At 40.0% G+C, this 21,428-nt stretch overlaps 2 protein-coding genes across 2 annotated transcripts in view; one reads left to right on the top strand and one right to left on the bottom strand.

Moving 5' to 3' along the window:
• The window catches only part of PLCH1 (phospholipase C eta 1), a 104,944-nt gene that overhangs the window by 47,243 nt on the left and 36,273 nt on the right, over positions 1–21,428 (bottom strand). Inside the window, exons 6-7 of the mRNA XM_064590611.1 lie at positions 9,433–9,526; positions 6,729–6,932 (exon numbers count right to left, since the gene is read on the bottom strand). Coding sequence (XP_064446681.1) covers positions 6,729–6,932; positions 9,433–9,526 — 298 coding nt within the window. The remainder of the gene's footprint in view (positions 1–6,728; positions 6,933–9,432; positions 9,527–21,428) is intronic.
• On the top strand, positions 1,230–2,032 carry LOC123834369 (NADH dehydrogenase [ubiquinone] iron-sulfur protein 5-like). Its single transcript, XM_045863539.2, has 2 exons — positions 1,230–1,337; positions 1,581–2,032. The coding sequence occupies exons 1-2, from the start codon at positions 1,230–1,232 to the stop codon at positions 1,965–1,967; spliced, it is 495 nt and encodes a 164-aa protein (XP_045719495.1). The 3' UTR covers positions 1,968–2,032.

Genomic DNA, 21,428 nt, shown 5'->3' with positions numbered 1-21,428 from the left:
AGATGTGATTAACATTTAAATCAGTAGGCTTTGGGTAAAGTTACTCACTCTCCATAAAGTGGGTGGGACTCATCAACCAGTTGAAGGCCTTAGGAGTAAAGACTCCCATTTCCTGAAGAAGAAATTCTCCTCAAGCCTGTAACATCAACTCCTACCTAAGGCTCCAACCTCCTGGCCTGCTATGCATATTTCAGACTTGCAAATTCCCATGATCATGTAAGCCAATTTCTTAAAATCGACCAATCTTTCTTTCTCTCATATATATGAGAGAGATCCTATTAGTTCTGTTCCCTAATAGAGTTACCTATATTGCAATTAAACATTGGCTGTTAAATTATCCTTAGGGGAAAAAATGGAAAAGGTAAAAGGAAAACAAAACTTTCAAGGTTAACACCATAGGAATATAGGAAAGAAACTTTAAAGATGCTGTTAAGAAGATCAAAGGTTTTGGGATACTAGCGTAAGGAGTTGCACTGTTCCTTTGGGCCTACAAATGAGGTCAAACGTATCAAAGACATTTTCTAAGAAGAGAAGCTCCATCCATCTTTTGACATGGACTTGACATTCTTTTATTTGTCCTTGGATAAAGGTATGGAAAGAAGGAACAGATATTTCAAAGTATGGAATTTGAAATAATTTAGACCCTGAGTTGGCCCCCTTGTGGAGGAAAAAGGGTATAACAGGGTTCCTCATAAATGAACAACATCCTTGCAAAAAGAATGGATGTAGACCAGGCGATGCCATGCTTGTTTGATTCTCGTGTATAAATAAAAGTAGCTCTTCAAACTACATTGGTCATGAAAGAAGGTGCTCTTTTGCTAGCATTTATAACGTAGGCAGAATACCTGTAGTCGAGGATGGTTCTTCTAATGCTCACTTTTTAGATCTATTTCATCACCTGTCTGCTAAACGAGGACAACACTCCCAAATGGTAACTGGCATCCTAACACGTGGCAATCATAGCCAAGTTCAAATGACAGTGAAGGTTCCTGTAAGGGCTCATGCTGTGATGGAAATGCCTCTAACCAATTCCCCTAGCCACAAAATTACCAGGGGCCCGTTTTTCAATCACGTCACGTATTAGTGGCCCCCGAAAGCACTCTGACAAAGAGTTGGCCAGTTCTGCAGGCTAGCCAAGCAGCTAACATGACAGCTTTTCATAATGGAACTTAAAAGCGTTCCATCCTGATAGCGTTCCCAGAGATAACAGGGAAGGCTGTAAACCGATTATGGCAGTGATGCAACATCAGTTCCATAATGAGGGTGAAAATCCCCTGGACAGAACATCCATATTTATTAGGCAACTTGGGCTGAAAATCAAGGGAATGAAAGGCCATGTACAAAATGCTATCCAGTTTATTTGCTGACAAACCCACTTCACCAAAAAAGGACTTAGTAGTCTTCCCCAAGACACTATATATATCCTGACCAAGGATATTCCCACAGCTGAACTAATAGAGATGGAAAACACACCATTATCAAACTAGAAGCTCAAAAGGGGAGAGATTCTTCAGGTCACAGTACCATGAAGAACCCGTCCAGAATCACTACTCTCTACCTCTAAGTGCTATGCTTGGCAGAAGCTGCTTCCAAAAAATATTTATGGGACCAGCAGCAAGGAGACGAGACGGCACCGCAGCGACGCCAGGCCTTTCTCTGATGTGCAGAAAAGGTTGGGCCTTAACTTAGATCATCGGATGACAATCCAAAGTGCCGAGCAGCCTCACAAGATTCCAGGTCGATGCCATGCTTTTGAAAAAGAATGGATAGAATGTGCGCATGGAATCGGTGGTACCCATGCAGAGAAAGAGTGCAAGATCAAATTTGATGATTTTGTAGAATGTCTGCTTCAGCAGAAAACGATGAAACGTTTGAGTGACATCAGGAGGCAGCGAGATAACCTAATAAAGGAAGGGAAGTACACGCCTCCACCTCGCAACGTGGGCAAGGAGGATCCTAGGCCCTGAGCAGAGCTGCTGCTGATGGCTGGAGGCTGATTTTCATGTTCTCTCTTCTCCACTGGAAAGTTCATTTACTGAAAACCTTTGTGAAAGTGCCTAAAAATAAAGGGTTGCTCTATCCTATTTACTCTATTTTCTCTTGGATCATACTTTTCTATAAAAAATATATATATATTTATGGGACCTGAAATTTCCAATCCTTGACTTGCTAGATTCCCTAAATCAGGTTCTTTAAATCCTAGCTATAGCTATTTCAGTGTAAAAACAACTTGATCTGGACTCAAGGGAGATGACATAGCACTGGGTATATATACACCAGTGTCTCAGGCCCAAGCTTCAGCTGTGAGCTCACATCTTCAAAGCACAGGGCTGACAGAAGTTGTTAGGAGAGCACAAAAGATCATGTCATCAAATTCTCAGTCTTCAGGAACATCTGAATATTTAGATGGTAGTCCTAATCTTGAATGAAGCAAATTCCTTCTTTTAAAGCCACCCTCCCCTCAGTGCTTCACTTCACTTTCTCTAGCCTTCCTTAGGTGACCTGATGGCCTTCATTTGATCCCTCCTAGGGCTGATCATGCCATTCAATGCTTGTGCCTCCAGAAAGCACACAGACTTCCCAGAGAACAGTGGAGTAGGGGAGTTAAATCAACTTGAGTTCAAATCTCCGCTCCCAAGCTTCCTAGCTATGGGAACTTGAGCCCCTTCACCCACTCCAAGTTGGGGTGTCCTCTTAAGTAGGCTATTCTAGCCCCCTTAAGTTGTAAGAATCACAGGAGAATGTATGGAAAGCACTCAGTCAGGACCTAGCCCACAAAAGGGGCTGAAATCATAGTAGTTCCTCTGTCCTTCCTACAGTGCGTTCAAAGCTGAAGTGATAACCATAATTTTGAACATGAAATAGATCCCAGACAAAGCTGACCAAATCCCTCAGATAAATATAAATTCTTCTCCTCAACAAAAACATTCCAGTAATAGTAGTTTGACTTTCACTGCCCACTTACAGATTATTCCAATAGTAATAACTTCAAGTAAGCAAAGTAACAGGGGAGGGATTTGCTGATACAAACTGGTGAGGGAGGTACTGGAGAGATTGCATGTCCTTTAAAGTTACACCAGAGCTGTACATAGTCTCAGTTGGTGTGAAGATCTGGAGCAAAGTAAGCTTTTAGAAAGCTTCTTTCTATTACTTTGGTGACTGGCAGTTAGGAAGAAAGAAGGGAGACACAAGAGAAGGCCCATGTTCAATATCATCTACCGCACACAATTTCTAAAAGCTCTCATTTTAAAATTAAAAGATCCCTAAAAAAAAGCTAAGATTAAAAGTCATCTGTACCTTAAAAAAAAAATCATTTTTACCTTGCTATAAATTGTCTTAATCAGATAACTTCCCTTCTTAATACCCCAAACAAAGCTGGAGGTGAGATGTTCTGATTCAGTATAAGGAGCTGATCATGGGAATATGGTTAGGCTTGGGTAAGACCCTGATTTTGGAGAGCAAAACCAAAAAAGAGAAGACTGAGTACCTGAAAGACCTGAAAAGCAAAAGAAATACGGCCCAGGACATGGCAGTTAACAAAACTGCAAAACGGTCTGGAGTTAACGATCTGTTACTGAGTCATTACAAGTCATTTTCCATACCTGGCCTCCGAGGACATGTCACCATTTAAAATGATAGGCAACCATCACTGTGAATCCAATGAGGGTATGTGCCCAGGGAACCTCTATGCATGTCAGACATGTAAAACTTCTTGAGTGCTGAACGAACAAAGGGTTGAATAATGGCTGAGCGCAGAATGTCATCTCGAGACCTTCTAAAAGGTTTTTCTTTATGTTAGTATTTTATAAGCATCTTCATTACTCAGTTGTTTAAGCTACTCAATTGTCAGTCACTCATGTCAGTAGGTGTTCTCTGCAGTGACTGCAAAAATGCCATGTCTTAAAGCATAAATTTCCAGAACACTAAATTTGTAGTGGTTCTGATTGTTTTGTATGGAGACAGTTTTTACTGCCTGTTCAGTTTTAAAATGTTAATTGACCCTTAGAACATGCCAGAAACTCTGTGACAAAGACCCATCCAGTTACGGGTCTTATCACCCTACTGCTTTATTCATTTCCCCTACACTATTCCACCACCCTAAGAACCTATTATCCACTGCTAACCCCCAGCACATCCCCACCAAAAAGTGACTCGTCTTTGCTCCATGGAATCTCCATTCCATCACAAACTCCCTTTTATCATCAGACTCTTTTTGGAGTTCTCCTTCAACTTCCTTATCTTGATTAACAATCAGCTTGCCTTGGAGGACACTACCTTTCTCCATAGATATTTTTTTGTATAAATCACAGACCAGAAGGCATGCTCTAGGTCTTTATTGCTACTTTTAAATAATTGTTCTCCTCTATTCATTAAAAAATAAAACAAAATCCCCCCACTCTCGAACCTCACTTTATCCAACTCTACCTTTCTGGCATCTTCCAAGTGCCTTTCCTACAGCATTCTTTTTGCACTGAAGTATCTGGCTTACAGTTTTTAATCTCCAATTTTTATCTTTAAAATTTTTAATAATGAATCTACATGTCAACATCCTTTGTGAGTTAAAAGTCCATGTGGGCGATTTACTCAATCTCTTAGCTTTGACCTTCCCAATGCTAACAATCTTATCTCCACTCTTCATTCATGCTCACCCATGACACACCCTGGATACAATCATCACCTGTAACTACATCCAAAATCCCACTCTGTGATAACAATTCTCTGTTCTTATTTTTTGTATGTGTGATGACAACTTTCTCCATCTTTCTATCTCTTGCGAGTCTTACCTCATTCTGTAGCCCCTTATTCACTTCTCTTCCTAAGACTCATGGACCTACCGACTAATTACTTAAAAGAGCTCTCACCAACACCTTGATGATATTTTATACGACCTAGAAATCTAGAGGCTTGGATCAATTCTATAATCTACTTCACAGCTCCTATATCTAATCTCCTGGGAATGGGATGGGAGGAGGCTAAGCATGCAGATTTTGTAGAACAAAAGGACAGTTTTATTAAGACGGTTTTTGAAATTAACTAGGACTTCCCTAGTTTATCTTGTCAACTCCTTTCCCATTGTTCGTTGATCTTAAGCCCCCAAGCCGACTTCCACCCACTTTACACCTAGCAGATGATGCGCTCCTCCCAGAGAAAGGAGAGGCTATCAGGTTTGAACCCTTTCAAAATCTCGGCCCCCATCTAAAAACAGAACCTGGGTCCTCATTTCCTCTTCCTCCAAGTCTTAAAACCTTAAAACTGTATCCCCCAATTTTCTTCGAATGCAGAAAAATGCCAGGTGACTAACCCACAGCAGCTACCCCCAACTTCCCACTAGCATGTCACCAAAACTATCTATCAAAAGACACCAATAACCTTCCAGCTGTCAAATGCAACCAGACTGGATAATTGGTCTTTGCCTTAACTTACTTTTCTGTTGCATGGGACATTTTTGACCATTTCATCCCTCAGGTCCCAGGGACCATTCTGTGTTCATCCCCATTGGTTCCCCTTGCTCTTCCAACATCTAACTGCTGGATCGCTTAACTCCTCAGGCCTCATTCACTTGTCCACTCCTCTCTGGGGGTGATCTTGTACACTTTCAAGACTTTAACTATCACATACAAAACTCAGAACTATGGAATCTTTATCTTCCCCGGATCTTTCCATTTTGCTCGGATATTATTATCCAACTGGCTGACAAAAATGTCCATGTGAATGATACAAAGTGACGATAAACTCAACTGATGGAAAACTGAACTCGTGGATGCTCTTCCCCCTAGGTTCCCCACAGTAGGTGGTGGCACCATTCACTCATTACAGCTCTCACCCTCCTTTACTTCTTGCACCAGGTCCTGCTGAGTTGACTTCTTTATTATCGATGTAATCATCACTCCTCCTCCCTTAGTCCAAGTTTTTATAACCCTTCCTTTGAATTGTTGTTAAGAGCCTTCCTACCATTCTCCTTGCTCTCTCTAGCTTCACCCCTGTTTCTCTCCACAAACACATATTCTAAAAAAAATTGTCCTCCTACATGGTGACCCAAGTGATCTTTCTCAACTACAAGTCTGATCATATCACTATATGCATTAAGACCCTTCACTGGACCCTTGTTACCAAAGGCCAGAGGTAGAATTCCTCAAGCCCTTTAACCCTTCATGACTGACCCAAGTTCACCTTCCCAGCCTACCTATTTCTCATTGCATTTTATCTGACACCTTACTCTTCATACCACCACTTCTTCACTATGTATATGATCGGCCTGGTGGAATTCTCACACTGTCCTACTGTTTTTAATGGCCACCCATTCTGCTAGACTGTCAGCTCCTTGCAGACAGACACCTGGATCTATGTCCCCACAATCAAGATCCCACTAGAAATTTAATAAATGTTGTTAATTGAGAGATCATGAAGTGTCTTGAAAGCAAAGAGTTACCCTGAACTACATTTGCCATTGTTGAAACAAAAATATCTTTCGAGTAAAGCTTTCATTTTCATTATAATCTTTCAGCAACTGCAGGTGTGTTTCCTGACTTCTAGTTCATCTCTCTTTCCCTCCTGACTGGACAGTAAGGAGGAACCAGAGAGCATTACGAGTTAAGAATGACTCTAAGAGCAGAAAAATGGTTCTGGTTCGTGTGAGTGCATAGTTCAGGTCTCCACTGTCTAGACTTGACTGACTGCCTAAACGGCACATTCATCAACACGCAGCAGAGCTCAGACGAGGCACGAACCTTCCACACAGCGGCAGCCCTCCTGTAGCACCCGGGCGTACATATCCACTTTGGACTGAGAAAGGAGCTGGTCCCCGGTCAGGTATGTGTTGTGAGAGGAAGCGATGTAGTAGTTGCAAAGGGGCTGATCCATGTCCTGGTACACTTCATGGTGCAGTGGGTTAAATATGTCACAAGCAGGACTACGCATGAAGTTCGTGAACCCTTTGGAAGAAAGACAGAGTGAAGTACTGTAGCTTTCCAAGCATAGGTACTTAACCGACCCCACCGGGGACAACAGAGATCATAGTGATTAGCTTATTTACACTCAGGACAGCGACTGGCAGGAATACTAAGGTAATGAGATTTGCTTCAGGTCAAAGAGTGTCAAAAACTGAAAAGTGACTGGGGAATAGCAGTTTAAACATAACGTACAGAAAAATCAGTCGACTTTCCAAGAATTTTGATTGAGTCCGCAGGAGAGGGCTTACTACAAAGCCATTCAGTAGCTACTGAACTCAAGCTATGATTATGTAGCATGATCTAATGGGAGACTGACGCAATGGTAAAGCCATATGGGCACAAAGTGCTGCACCGATCAACCAGCAACTTGATGAGTTATTAATTTAAAAAACAGTATTGTTGGGCGCCTGGGTGGCTCAGTTGGTTAAGCGACTGCCTTCGGCTCAGGTCATGATCCTGGAGTCCCGGGATCGAGTCCCGCATCAGGCTCCCTGCTCGGCGGGGAGTCTGCTTCTCCCTCTGACCTTCCTCCCTCTCATGCTCTCTGTCTCTCATTCTCTCTCTCTCAAATAAATAAATAAAATCTTTAAAAAAAAAAAAAAAAACAGTATTGTTGGTGCCATAGCTGAGGCAGCAGGTCAAAAGTTAGGCACAGCCTAAATCCAGAGTGTGATTATTTGACTATGAAATTGGTTTGGGAAGATGCTGCTAATAGCTGGCAACTTTTTATAACTTCAAAATAGTGTTTAAAGATTATGCAGAAATACAGAGAACAAACTGACGGTTGTGGGGTGGGGGGATGGGTAAAATGGGTGCAGGGGAGAGGGAGTACAGTCTTCCAGTTCTGGAATGAACAAATCACAGGAACACAAGGCTCAGCGTGAGGAATACAGTCAGTGACACTGTAACAGTGATGGAACAAGACAGACAGCAGCTACACTTGCGTAATACATAAACTTGTCAAATCACTAAGTTGTACACCCAAAACTAACATTGTGTATCAGCTATGCTCAAATAAACAAATACATAGTACATAGAAAACCCTATCAGTTTTCCACAGTTTTTCAAAACATAACACCTGAGTAGAAGAGGCACTCATTAATATATGAATAAATACAGGAATGATCCACAAGTACCTAAATGGAATCATCAGGGTAAATTGTTTCAGGTCTTCAAGAATTATGTGGGTAAAACCGTGTCTGTAAATATCCTCTAAGTCTCTGGAGAATTTCTTCATGCCTATCCTTATGTCCATAATGTAGAAATCATGTTTAATTCCATTTTGGGGGGCCCCACCAAGGAAAACATTCATTTCTTAGTAAAGAAAAGGCCCAAATTAGTTTATCTTCTCTAGTTGTTTTAAAAATGGTATAAATTTTAAATTATTCCTTTCTTTTAGTTACCCTCCACCCCAGGAACTAAACCGGTGGTATCAAAATCCTCTTGTCCACACTGAGCCTGAAAGCAGAGGGGAACAGAAGGCCAACAATGTAAAGTCGTAAGATAAACCATGGCTTTGGAAGCTCCTGAAGGCAATGGGTTGCCCCAGTGGTCTTTCGCTAAGATTGTTGGTTCTGCCTGGGACTTGATCTCCTGTTGGGTAGCACCATGCAGTTTATTTTCCCACATATTTTAAGTACATATAACTTACACATACATGTAGCTATATTCACATTTGTGTATAAGATCCGGAAGCTAGATTCTGACTATACAACTGTGGGCAAATTACTTAATTTCTTTGAGAGCCTCACTTTCCTCAACTATATAATGAAATAGTTGTATTAACAAAATTTGTGGTTCCAACTTCTCCACAGCTACCAACTAGGTAAAACAAGTTCATTGCCAATATTTTTAAAGAAACGTGTACTTTCAAGTCGCCAGTGTCATAGGTTAGTTATTTTAAGACCAAATTTCCTCTTTTGAAATTACCAGGTTCAAGCTTTCCAAAATTAGCCATTTGAGAAAAGTCCAAATATTTCTTGACATCTATCATACACATGGTGGGATAGAGCTGCCTTGCTTGGAGTGGAAAATCATCATCAAAAAAGTAAGAGAAAGAGCAATATCATGGCATCTGTTTTGTAGGAAAATATGCTGTATTGTGAGTTTTATTTGAATCATCTGTAATCCATGAATATCTCCTGATTTCTTTTTCTAAAAATTTTGTTAGAATTTTACTTAGCAGACTGAACTGAGAAATGAGAAATTAAGAATATTGGTTATTTTAAGGGAGGCAAACCATAAGAGACTCTTAACTATAGGAAACAAACAGGGTTGCTGGAGGGGAGCTGGGTGGGGGGATGGGGTAACCGGGTGACGGGCATTAAGGAGGGCATGTGACGTAATGAGCACTGGGTATTATATGCAACTGATGAATCACTAAATTCTACCTCTGAAACTAATAATACACTATATGTGAACTAACATGAATTTAAATGAATCTTGAAAGGAAGAGAAAAGAAAAGAATATTGGTTATTTTACCTTCTATGCCAAGAACATTTTTTGCCTTATTTTCTTCTGAAACTTCAAATTTTCTTACGATGTCAAGACAATACTCTGTTGTCACGTTATTCATCTAAACAAAAGAGAACATTAGTAGAGCCCCGGCAATTTCATGAGATATTTTCCTCTATGCTAAAAGGGCACACTTTGTAAGCATTCCTCATACAGTGCAACGTGCTTAAATGAGCAGTGTTTGAGATTACTAGTGTCACAGTAACTTCATCTTTGGAAAACGATCATCTCAATCTTCCCATATTATCTTTCAGATTTAATCAGTGAAAACATCCCTTCAAGTACTAGACAAATGTACTCCATGAAGCAAAATTAATAAAATTAAACCAATAATCAATGCAAATCCACTGCCAAAATCTACTTATTATAAACTAGTAGCTATCTGCAAACTAACATTTTCTACACAAACACTAAAATTTGCCAATCATAAATATAGATAGAAAGAAAATGATTCCCTATCAGAACAGAATGCTCTAGGTAAATCCATACATGTGTGTGTAGATCTATAGATCTTCCTACTGAATCACAAGAGCCATCTGCCATGACGATTCAAGCTCACAAAGATTAGCAAGAGAAAATAAAACCAAAAAGCTAGGTAAAGCAGCTAGCATAACAAAGAATTCTGGAGCTAGATGGCTTGGGTTCAAATTGGCCAGCTTATATCATTAACAGTGGGATCTTGAATGAGTCACTTACCCTCTCTGTGGCTATTTTATAAGGTAGTTGTGAGAATTAAATGAATTACTATCAAAGTGTGGCATTAAAAAGGCAGTGATGCTATTAAGAGTCGTTCTCAAGGTTGCTACATGAACATTACATACTTAGTGTCACTGGGAAAAGCAAACTCTTCAGGAATAACTTCTTTAATTAAATAGCAAATTGCAGGATGTGATATTTTGATCAAAATTCCATTGAACCCCACAGTCTAACAGTGACATTTAAAAATACTAATGAATAGTGATAGAGGAAGCTAATCCTATGAGCCAGTATTTCATATTTCAAATATTTTATTATCTCTTAGGTTCAATACTTATGTTTTACTGAAATCTAATTTTTCTAAACTATCTATTTAATAGCATTTAAACCTTTTTCAGGGGAACAAAAGCTCTGTTATGCAGCTATTTTTTGCCTGCTTGAAAGAACATAGAATGCTTTTATCCCCCAAACTAGCTGTGCAACGGCTGATGCATCTGTTGAGTAAATTTTACAATCCTTACTACATTCAGAGGCTTATATTGCCAGACAACATCAGAAAATACCATAAAATAAATGAAACCATGCTACCTATAAGAACTCTATTGCCCTACTCAGGCTTTGAGCAGGTCATTAATATTTCTGCAATATACTAGGGAGATTTATCACGTGCAATCTAAAAAACAAATAACTTCCCACAAAATAAAAAGAGCCAAATTGATAACAACAAAAAAAATTCATGTGCCACGGGAAACCTGAGTTTACATTGCAATTATTTGGTTTATGAGGTTATTTGCTCAGAGATGTAGGGATCTTGTCCTGGACTCAGGTAGTCTACCAGGAGCCCATGAGATCTAAAAAACAATCAACAAAATACTGTCATCCTGGGATAGAACTAATTGGAGATGAGCAGAGAACATCTTACTAGTTCAAGATACAAAGCAGAATGTGCTAACAAAAAGCATCCTATTTGAGAAGTATTCAGTAAATTGGCAAAAAATATCAGTGGACATTCTAGGATGCTCACAATTTCCTGGGCACCATATAAAAATAAATGTGAGGGGCGGCTGGCTGGCTCAGTCGGTAGAGCATCCGACTCTTGATCTTAGGGTCATGAATTCAAGCCCACGTTGGGCATGGAGCCTACTAGAGAGAGAGAGAGAGAGAGAGAGAAAGAAAGAAAGAAAGAAAGAAAGAAAGAAAGAAAGAAAGAAAGAAAGAAAGAAAGAAAGAGAGAGAGAAAGAAAGAAAGAAAAGAAAGAGAGAGAGAGAGAAAGAAAGAAAAGAAAGAGAGAGAAAGAAAGAAAGAAAGAAAGAAAGACAGAGAGAAAGAAAGACAGAGAGAAAGAAAGACAGAGAGAAAGAAAGAAAGACAGAGAGAAAGAAGGAAGGAAGGAAGGAAGGAAGGAAGGAAGGAAGGAAAGAAAGAAAGAAAGAAAGAAAGAAAGAAAGAAAGAAAGAAAGAAAGAAAGGAGGAAAGATAATCCATTTTCTACCAAAATTCAAGTATTAAGGATTAACTCAGTGACATGCAATAACATCTCATAATAATGAGAAAGGAAATGTACAACTCATTCAGCTCCACGCTTCCCCCATCTCCTGGTCTAATTTATTAACCTCCCAATAGCAAAATCCTGCATTTTTACACAACTGAATTCTTTAGACCTTACTTAAAAAGTTATTGTGAGATTTTACTGTGTGAATGAGGGTTGTTCAACATAGGTTAATGCTCTTTACAGTTCCTTTCCCCTTTGTTTTGTGACATAGCTAATAAGGTGAAATAGAACACAACTTCTCTCTACTCTACTCCTATTTCTCATGCAGCTCTTTTGAAAGTTTTATTTGCTATCAGTATCTGAGCCACTTGCTGTTTCCAACACGGAGGACTGTTCTTTCTATACCAGGCAACTGGTGCTAAAAGAGCTTTAAAAAACCCTCCTACACTGTTGGTGGGAATGCAAGCTGGTGCAGCCACTCTGGAAAACAGTATGGAGGTTCCTCAAAAAGTTGAAAATAGAGCTACCATAAGACCCAGCAATTGCACTACTGGGTATTTACCCCAAAGATACAAAAGTAGGGATCCGAAGGGGTACGTGCACCCCGATGTTTATAGCAGCAATGTCCACAATAGCCAAACTGTGGAAAGAGCCAAGATGTCCATCGACAGATGAATGGATAAAGAAGATGTGGTATATATATACAATGGAATATTATGCAGCCATCAAAAGGAATGAGATCTTGCCATTTGCAACGACGTGGATGGAACTGGAGGGTATTATGTTGAGTGAAATAAGTCAAACAGAGAAAGACATGTATCATATGACCTCACTGATATGAGGAATTCTTAATCACAGGAAACAAACTGAGTGTTGTTGGAGTGGGGGGTGGGGTGGGAGGGATGGGGTGACTGGGTGATAGACACTGGGGAGGGTATGTGCTCTGGTAAGTGCTGTGAATTGTGCAAGACTGTTGAATCTCAGATCTGTACCTCTGAAACAAATAATGCAATATATGTTAAGAAAAAAAAAAGAAGAAGAAGAAGGTAGCGGGAGGGGAAGAATGAAGTGGGGGAAATCGGAGGGGTAGACGAACCATGAGAGATGATGGACTCTGAAAAACAAACAGAGTTCTAGAGGGGAGGGGGGTGGGAGGATGGGTTAGCCTGGTGGTGGGTATTGAGGAGGGCGCATTCTGCATGGAGCACTGGGTGTTACGCACAAACAATGAATCATGGAATACTTCATCTAAAACTAATGATGTAATGTATGGGGATTAACATAAGAATAAAAAATAAAAAATTAAAAAAAAAAAAAACCTGAATATACTAATGATGCTTCACCTTTATATAATGCAGTCAGTGCTGTGAAGTTTATAAAGAGCCTTTACACACAAAATCTTAAATAGTTCTTACAACAGTCTTGTAAACTTGGGATTTTAATCCCCATTTTAAAATATGAAAATTTATGCTAGGAAAGGTTCACTATGTCAAAGTCACAAAACCAATAGAAGGCAGGACCAAGGATCAGATTTCAACCTTCTGACTTCAAATCCAAAGCCTTTTCTTTTACACTACACCTATTATCTGGGAGTTTTTATTTGTACTGAAAAACTGAAATGCTTACTTTCAAAACTGTTTTTTCAATATAGCTGAAACTCCTAAATCTTAACTTCTTGAGATGTTTTAAGCTCTCAAGTTAGTTATTATAGTTTGACTTCTTTGATTATTCCAGGCTGAACTCCATTTCTCTTTTCCTTGTTTTCTATAATACTTAATCTCATCCAAAAAAGACTAACTGGCCCTCATATTAAAGGTCAATCCACTCCAAATGGACTCGTTGTAGAAATCAAAGTCATAGATGTCTATATAACATACTATATTATTCTGATCCTAAATTTTTATCCCCAGACTTCTTATAAGTTATCTGGCAAAGCTTTGACACTGAGTGACAATTTCAAAACACAGTCAGAAGTAAATAATTATATTTCTTATAGCTATGATTCCCAAAGCACACCAAACACAAAAATCATAATATAATTTGCAGAGAATTTTAATATTGCTAAACTCTTTTCAATTTATTTTTATCAAAGTAATATATTCATAAATAAGTCAAAACTAAGATGCTTATGATTGAAAGTAGAATTCCCCCTTCTATACTGAGAACCACTCTCCAAATAAAAGTAATGTCAACACTTCTAGATATTTCCAGTGGAAGGAGTCTTTATATTCCTAATTACTATGTTAATATGTTATCTTCTGTTTTTATACACTTTAAGCATTACCTCTTGACTTTTTTATTGTGTTAAAGATTTAGCTAGTTTGGGCCTGCAAACTTTCTCCCTCTACCCCTCCACCGAGGATAGCTATATCTTAATTTTTATCAAATTACTATTCAATTTTGAATTATTCTGATCATGCAAATGTTGAATACTGAGTCTATGGTATAATGATCGTATTTCTTTTTTTTCTTTTTTTAAGATTTTATTTATTTATCTGACAGAGAGAGACCTAGCGAGAGAGGGAACACAAGCAGGGGAAGTGGGAGAGGGAGAAGCAGGCTTCCCGCTGAGCAGGGAGCCTGATGCGGGGCTCGATCCCAGAACCCTGGGATCATGACCTGAGCCGAAGGCAGACGCTTAATGACTGAGCCACCCAGGAGCCCTATGATTGTATTTCTTACAGGATTTCTTCCAATCTGTTAATTACTGCAATGCCTACCCATTTGGTTAATTTCTAGTGTCTCCCTCATAAATTCTTCCTAGTGACTCTAATGGCCTCTCAGTTACCAAAGGCAACAAATAACCCATGAACTCCAACTCTTTATCCCCTAGAAAGGTCCTTCTTCTTCCAGGCTGGTGGGATTCCAGCACTTCAATCAGCTTTTGTTCTGACTTCATCCCCTCACGCTCCTCAGAGAACGCCCAGAAAGCAAATTATTTATTTCTTGCATGTGTTTTTGTGTTCTTATGTGTGTTTTACTCTGCACACACACTCGGTGGACAGATTAGCCAGGTGAAAATTCGAGGTCAGAAATTGTTGCTCCTATGTTGTTGGTTTCCAGAGTTGCTGTTGAGAAGTCTGATGCCATACTGATTCCAGTCCTTTGAAAGCACCTGTTTTTGCTTGTTAATTGCATCAACTTTTTTTTTCTCTCTCTCTCTTGCTTTATGTAAACTTTTAGGGCATTGTGAAATCTCATTATGATTTGTCTCTGTGTGGATCTTTTTTTTTTTTTTGAGAGAGAGAGTGCGGGAGGGAGAGGGGCGGGGTCAGGGGGTACAGGGGCGAGGAGAGAGAGAGAGAGAGAATCTTAGCAGTCTCCCCACTGAGCACGGAGCCCACCCTGGGCTCAATCTCACAACCCTGAGATCATGACCTGCGGGGAAATCAAGAATCCGATGCTCAGCTGACTGAGCCACCCAGGTGCCCCTCTGTGGATCTTATATTCACAGCACTTGGCACTCAGTAGCCCTGCCAGCCTAGAGAGTTCTAACTTTCCATGCTAATCATTTTTTGTATTATTTATTTTATAATTTCCTCCCTTATATTTCTTAACCAACTGAGCCACCCAGGCGCCCTCTCCTCCCTTATATTTCTTATCTTTTTCTGTAACTCCGATTATTCAGAGAGTGGACCTTCTGGATCGACCCCCTAATTTCCTTATCTTTTCTATTTTCCATTTCTTTGTGTTTGCTCTATTTTATGGGCAATTTTCTCACTATCTCCCAAGCCATTTATTGAATTTCGTTCTCTGCTCTTTTCCTCCTCTGAACCATCTTTTCCCAGAGCGTATTGCTCTGGCTTCATGGCTACAGCCTCATGTTGCAAAACTCTGATATTAATGGCAGTTTTAAAAATGTCCTTTTCCCTGCGCTGCCTCTATTTCCTCCAAGTTTCCTGATGCTCTGTCTTTACCTTGGTCTCTGTATCTTATGGTAGAGGATTTCCTCAAACATGTGGTAAACTTGCCTTTTTAAAACCCATTTTTTAAATTATTTAAACATGTATTTAAAATCAAAATAAATTAGTTGGAAGCTCTGTAATTCCTGAGCAGAGCTGATTGACTGGTGGGCTTCACTGTAGAAGTCCCTGGCTGTACTATTTTATCAGATATCTGATGTAAATATCTTCAGGTCTGGGTTTTTTTTCTGGGGTTGGTATATTAGTTTCCTAGGCCTACTGTTAATAAATTACCACAAACTTAGAAATGTATTCTCTCACAGTTCTAGAGACCAGAAGTCCAAACTCCAGGTGTCGGCAGGGTCGACTCCCTCTGGAGACTCCTGAGGGAGAATCTGCTCCATGCCTCTCTCCTTGCATCTGCTGGGTGCTGGCAAACCTTGGCATTCCTTGGCTTGGGGCTTCGTAAGTTCAGTCTCTGCCTCCGTGGCCTTCTTCTGTGTGTCTAGGTTGTCTTTTCTGGCATTTCTAAGAGCACTCATCATTGGATTTAGGGTCCACCCTGAATTTAAAATGATCTCATCTCAACATCCTTAACTTAATTACATCTACAAAAACCCTATTTCCAAATAAGGTCACACTCACAGGTATTGGGAGTTAGGACTTGGGACGTATCTTCTGGGGCCACTATCCAACCCACTATGGCTTGTCATATTCTCCTATTTCCTACCTGTAATTTCCCCTATATAAACATAGGAGCAGATTATTAGAAGAGGGTTATGGTTCTCCCACTTCAATGCACAGATGTTCACTTTGTCCTTGAACTCATTACCTATTTCTCTGAAACAAGCCACCCAAAACTTAGAAGCTTAAAACAACAACCACATTTGTTTGTTTTTAAATCACATTTGTGCAGGATGGCAAGTGGGATTGGGTTTGGCTGGACAGTTATTTTGCTGTTTTCATCTAGGCGTTGTTCAAGTGACTATAGGCACCCAGTCGCCTGACTACAGTTCGGTGGTCTAAGATGGCCTCACTCACATGCCTGCGGTGGGTGCCGGCTGTTGGTCCTGGGCCTCTTTCTCTGAGGAGTCTCTCATCCTCAAAAACACTAGCCTGGTTTCCTCATGTGGTAGTCACACAGTTCCAACAGGGCAGGAGTGGAACCATCAGGGCTTCCAGAAGCTCCTTGTTCATCATTTCTACCACAATCTATTAGTCAAACCAAATCCCAAAGCCAGCCCAGATTCAAGGGGCAGGAAAGAAGAGACTACTGCTTGATGGGAGGAGAAGGAAAGTCATATTGACAAGGGGCACACATACAGGAATGGGGGAATTCCTGCAGCCATCTTCACAGACCACATGTCCAGTACTCAGGGGGGCCTGGGATGCCTCAAGCTAGACCCTTCCGGGCCATCCTTCTCCGGTTCTGACTTCCACTGTTATGCCAGGTTGGAGGAGGGACAGTTACCCTGCTGCAAGAGGTAGGAGAGAGGATCTAGAACACCACTTCCAACCAGTGCTTGTGTTTGTCACCCCTCCTCATCTCCTATTTTCAAGGGCATCATGTAACTTTGATTCTTGAGCTTTTCCGGGATTCCGCTGAGTGAACGAAGTTGCTTCGTGTTTCTTGCTCTGTGGGCTTGAATTTCAGTGCTCTGGGGTCTCCTTTAGATCAGACAAATTTCAAGATCTTGTTGTTCCTGTCTCTTCCCCTGTTCTCTTTGTCCTTGTAGTCTTACGCAGAAGAAAAAAGTCTCTTTCCTGTATCTTGGGGTAACTTCAGAAGGGAGTGGAGGAGCATCTCTAAATGACTGGTCCTTCAGTTTTCAGCTGAATAAGAAACAATTTACCTCCCCAAACTGGCTACCTCTAACTCATCCTAATATTCAACCACACATTTCAAAGCATTTGAATGTATGACTACTTCACAGAAAATGTCATTTGGGAACTATATTCAAGGCAGCAAAAATATTACAAGATACAATTACTCTGAAAACTCTCTCAATTGCATTAACTGTGAATAATTAAGTAAATGAAACAGAAACTCAGAAAGGACTCTTAAAGGAATGCTTTTATGATGAGGAAAATGCTTTAAAAAAAAAAAGATAGAGGTACACTGGCACCAAAAGGGGTAGTTATAAACGAAGAAATGTTTATAATTATTTCTTATAGAGAGAGAAGGTTAGAATGACCATGACTCTCACCACATCATTCTGGATTCAGTGAAAGATAATGAAGGGAGATGGCACAGTGACGCTGGTAACTGGGTCAGAAGAATCAAGGGACTATTTTAGCAGAAAGAATAAAGACACAAAGGGGATAACTGTTAGAAGCACCACAATGAGATAATGTATAGATCTATGTCAGATAAACAAGTAACAATAAGAAGGCCCTCTAGCATGAGATCAGTAAAGCTCTGAAAATTTCCCTGGAATTAACCACCCATATGCATATTTCAGATGAAAGCGAAATCTGCACGAAGAGAAATCTGCTTTTGATTTATCCACGGAGGTGTAGCCTTTGCACTCAGTAAACAGCTAGGTGGTTTCTCAGACTGCAAGGATGCTTCAGTTGTCCTGCCTTCACTTCCTCTCTCCTCGAGCCACAAGAAACAAAAGGATAGAAAGAAAGTAGAGGCTTGTTAAGAAAGGCTGTCAGGGGGATAGGGGAATGAAACCCAATTATCGCTCCCGAACCAAAGCTCTGAAAAATCACTGAACACAAAACACATTCCGCCCCAGTGCCAGCAAATGGATAGTAGATCTGGAGGAGACATAGATTGCTTTTTGGCAAACACAGGAGGAAAAAATGAAACCCAAAAACCTCAACCCGACCTAGTACTTTGGAATCACACACTTGTGGATGTTGGTGATCTTTATTTGTGGTTGCAAGGAAGCAATGAAAGAGAAATGTCAGCCAGCTGGTTTCTTCTTAACTGGCACTTCTTCATGGATATAAAAGACAGAGAGAATTTTCCCCTAGCACCTCCAGGTTTTAAAAATGAAAGACTGGGGCGCCTGGGTGGCTCAGTCGTTAAGCGTCTGCCTTCGGCACAGGTCATGATCCCAGGGTCCTGGGATCGAGCCCCGCATTGGGCACCCTGCTTGGCGGGAAGCCTGCTTCTCCCTCTCCCACTCCCCCTGCTTGTGTTCCCTCTCTCGCGGTGTCTCTCTCTGTCAAATAAATAAATAAATAAAATCTTAAAAAAAAAAAAAATGAAAGACCTAATCAAACAGCAGTTGGACCTGTCAAAGGTATGAATTCAGGTTTCAGAGAGCTTCAGTGAAATAAAAATCTGACCCGTGGGCCAATATTTGATTTCACATCATCTTTGACAACATATATGACCAGCAGTGATACTTCATTTCACAATTGAGTAAATCTGTAAAAGTTGAATATTCTGGTGTATACACCAATCTTATGCTATCAAAAATGAATGAATTACTGCCATATGAGTCGTCAAATTGCCTCCAATTTGTTCCATTGTGAAAATCCCATTTTAAAACTCAAAATCCCACAAAACTCTTAACTAATGACTCTCTTGCTGCATATTTAGATTGTGCCCAATTTTTCTCTACTTTAAAGAATGCTGAAATGCATAATTTCACATCTTTTTTTTTATGAACACAATTATTTCCTCAGAATGAACTACTAGAAGTAAAACAGATTGGTCAAAGGTTTATAAGTTATATAAAATTTGATAATTAAACTGTCCCAAATTAATTTGATAATTAAACTTATACCATTCCACAACTTCACTGGAAATGTAAGAAACAGACACCATGTCTGATAGTATTCTTTTAACCTTTACTAATTTAGTGGGTGAAAAATGGTCTTTTCATTTATTTCATATATTTGAATTCCTAATGAAGGGTGAACTTTTCAATAGGCTTATTGATTTTTTATGAAATTTTTTATGTTTCAAATGTTTTGCCCATGTGTCTATTGGGTATTCATTTTTTTCCTCAGCAATCTATGACAGCACTTTCCATATTAAGGAATTTCACCGTTTCTCCCTTTGTATGTTACAAGTATTTTCCTAGTTTGTGCTAGACATTAATTTTATGGTGTTTGATAAATTGGACTACACAGAAACTTAAAAGTTTCAAGACATTAATATTTTCCTTTATGGCTTCTGTATCTTGATGTATGATTTTTTTTTTTTTTAAGATTTTATTTATTTTTTTGACAGAGAGAGACACAGCGAGAGAGGAAACACAAGCAGGGGGAGTGGGAGAGGGAGAAGCAGGCTTCCCGCCGAGCAGGGAGCCCGATGTGGGACTCGATCCCAGGACCCCGGGATCATGACCCAAGCCGAAGGCAGAGGCTTAACCGACTGAGCCACCCAGGCGCCCGATGTATGATAATTTTTGAAAAATTTCTTTCAGGGGCATCTGGGTGGCTCAGTCGGTTAAGCATCTGCCTTCAGCCCAGGTCATGATCCCGGGTTCCTGGGATCAAGCCCCGCATCGCATCTGACTCCCTGCCCAGTGGGAAGCCTGCTTCTCCCTCTCCCTCTGCTGCTCCCTCTGCTTGTGCTGGCTCACTCTCTCTGTCAAGTAAATAAATACAATCTTTAAAAAAAACAAAAAATAGGGCGCCTGGGTGGCTCAGATGGTTAAGCGTCTGCCTTCGGCTCAGGTCATGATCCCAGGGTCCCGGGATCGAGTCCCGCATCGGGCTCCCTGCTCCTTGGGAGCCTGCTTCTCCCTCTGCCTCTCTCTCTCTCTGTCATGAATAAATAAATAAAATCTTTAAAAATAAATAAATAAAAATAAATAAATAAATAAAAACATAAAATATCTTTCAGATTATGCCCATAGGTAGCTTCAAGCTAATTTAGAAAATTAAACCAGATGCAGGTAATCGTCTGCCAGGGGCAGATGTCATAGAGCCCTGGCTTCTGTTTCCCCTAACAAAAATTTACTGGTTGAATGTCAATATAACCAAAAGGAGGGAAGAAACACATGCCCCTTAGCAAGTGACGTTCACTATTGTTATTCAAATGGACTGGGTTAATTCCACTTGTCCAAATGAATTTGAAGTCAGTGGTTTTAAATATTGTAATTTTAATCTGTTACACTGCTGTGCTTCTGAATATCTGTGTCAAAGGGCCTTCACATTTATCATTACAATCAATGTTCAATTTGACACTGTGAGATTGGAAAGGAAAGGTAGATATCAGCTCCCTTTTATAGATTAGGAAACAAAAGCTCAGAAACAATGAATGACCTGCCCAAGATTCTCCAACCAATAAAGCCTGTAGGGTATGGAATGTAGGTCTTCTGGGCTCCCAGTCTAATGTTCTTTCTACTGTATTAAAAGAGTTGTCCAGGTGGGAGTACAAAAGTAGTTATAAAGGCAGAAAACAGAGGAGAAGAGATGTATGTGGTAGGGCATAGGGAAAAAAATTCTTCTGTTACTTCATTCCCATGTTCTACCTGTGTTATAGTTAACTTTGTTAATGGAGAATCTCTGCCTTTGCCAAATTAGCAAACTAATTAAAATAACAGATTTTGATAGAAACATTTTGCTAACACTTAATCCTTAAGAAAGCAACACCAAAATTTATTAAATCTGAATCTGTTATTCCTAAAATGTATGTGACTGTGGAATGGGGTAAAGTAAATCATTACCAAATGTAGTGTATCTTTTTCTGACACCAACCAAGTTTTCAATTCTCCAACACTGAGTGCCCAACAATGCAATTTAGTTCTGACGCTAACTATGTGGATTTAGCATTAGACCCCACAGGTTAAGGGTTCAATCCCATAGACTGCTCCACCTCAGATTCTAGCCGCAAATGAGGTGTTCAGGATACACGCATTTCTGCTTGGCCTACTACAAATCTGGGGGATCTATCAAAGAA

The sequence above is a fragment of the Mirounga angustirostris genome, unplaced genomic scaffold (genome assembly GCF_029215605.1).
Source record: "Mirounga angustirostris isolate CCGP_5_RB_7025 unplaced genomic scaffold, mMirAng1.0.hap1 SCAF_1, whole genome shotgun sequence".
Lineage (NCBI taxonomy): Eukaryota > Metazoa > Chordata > Mammalia > Carnivora > Phocidae > Mirounga > Mirounga angustirostris.
This window is presented reverse-complemented; position numbering and strand designations above follow the sequence as displayed.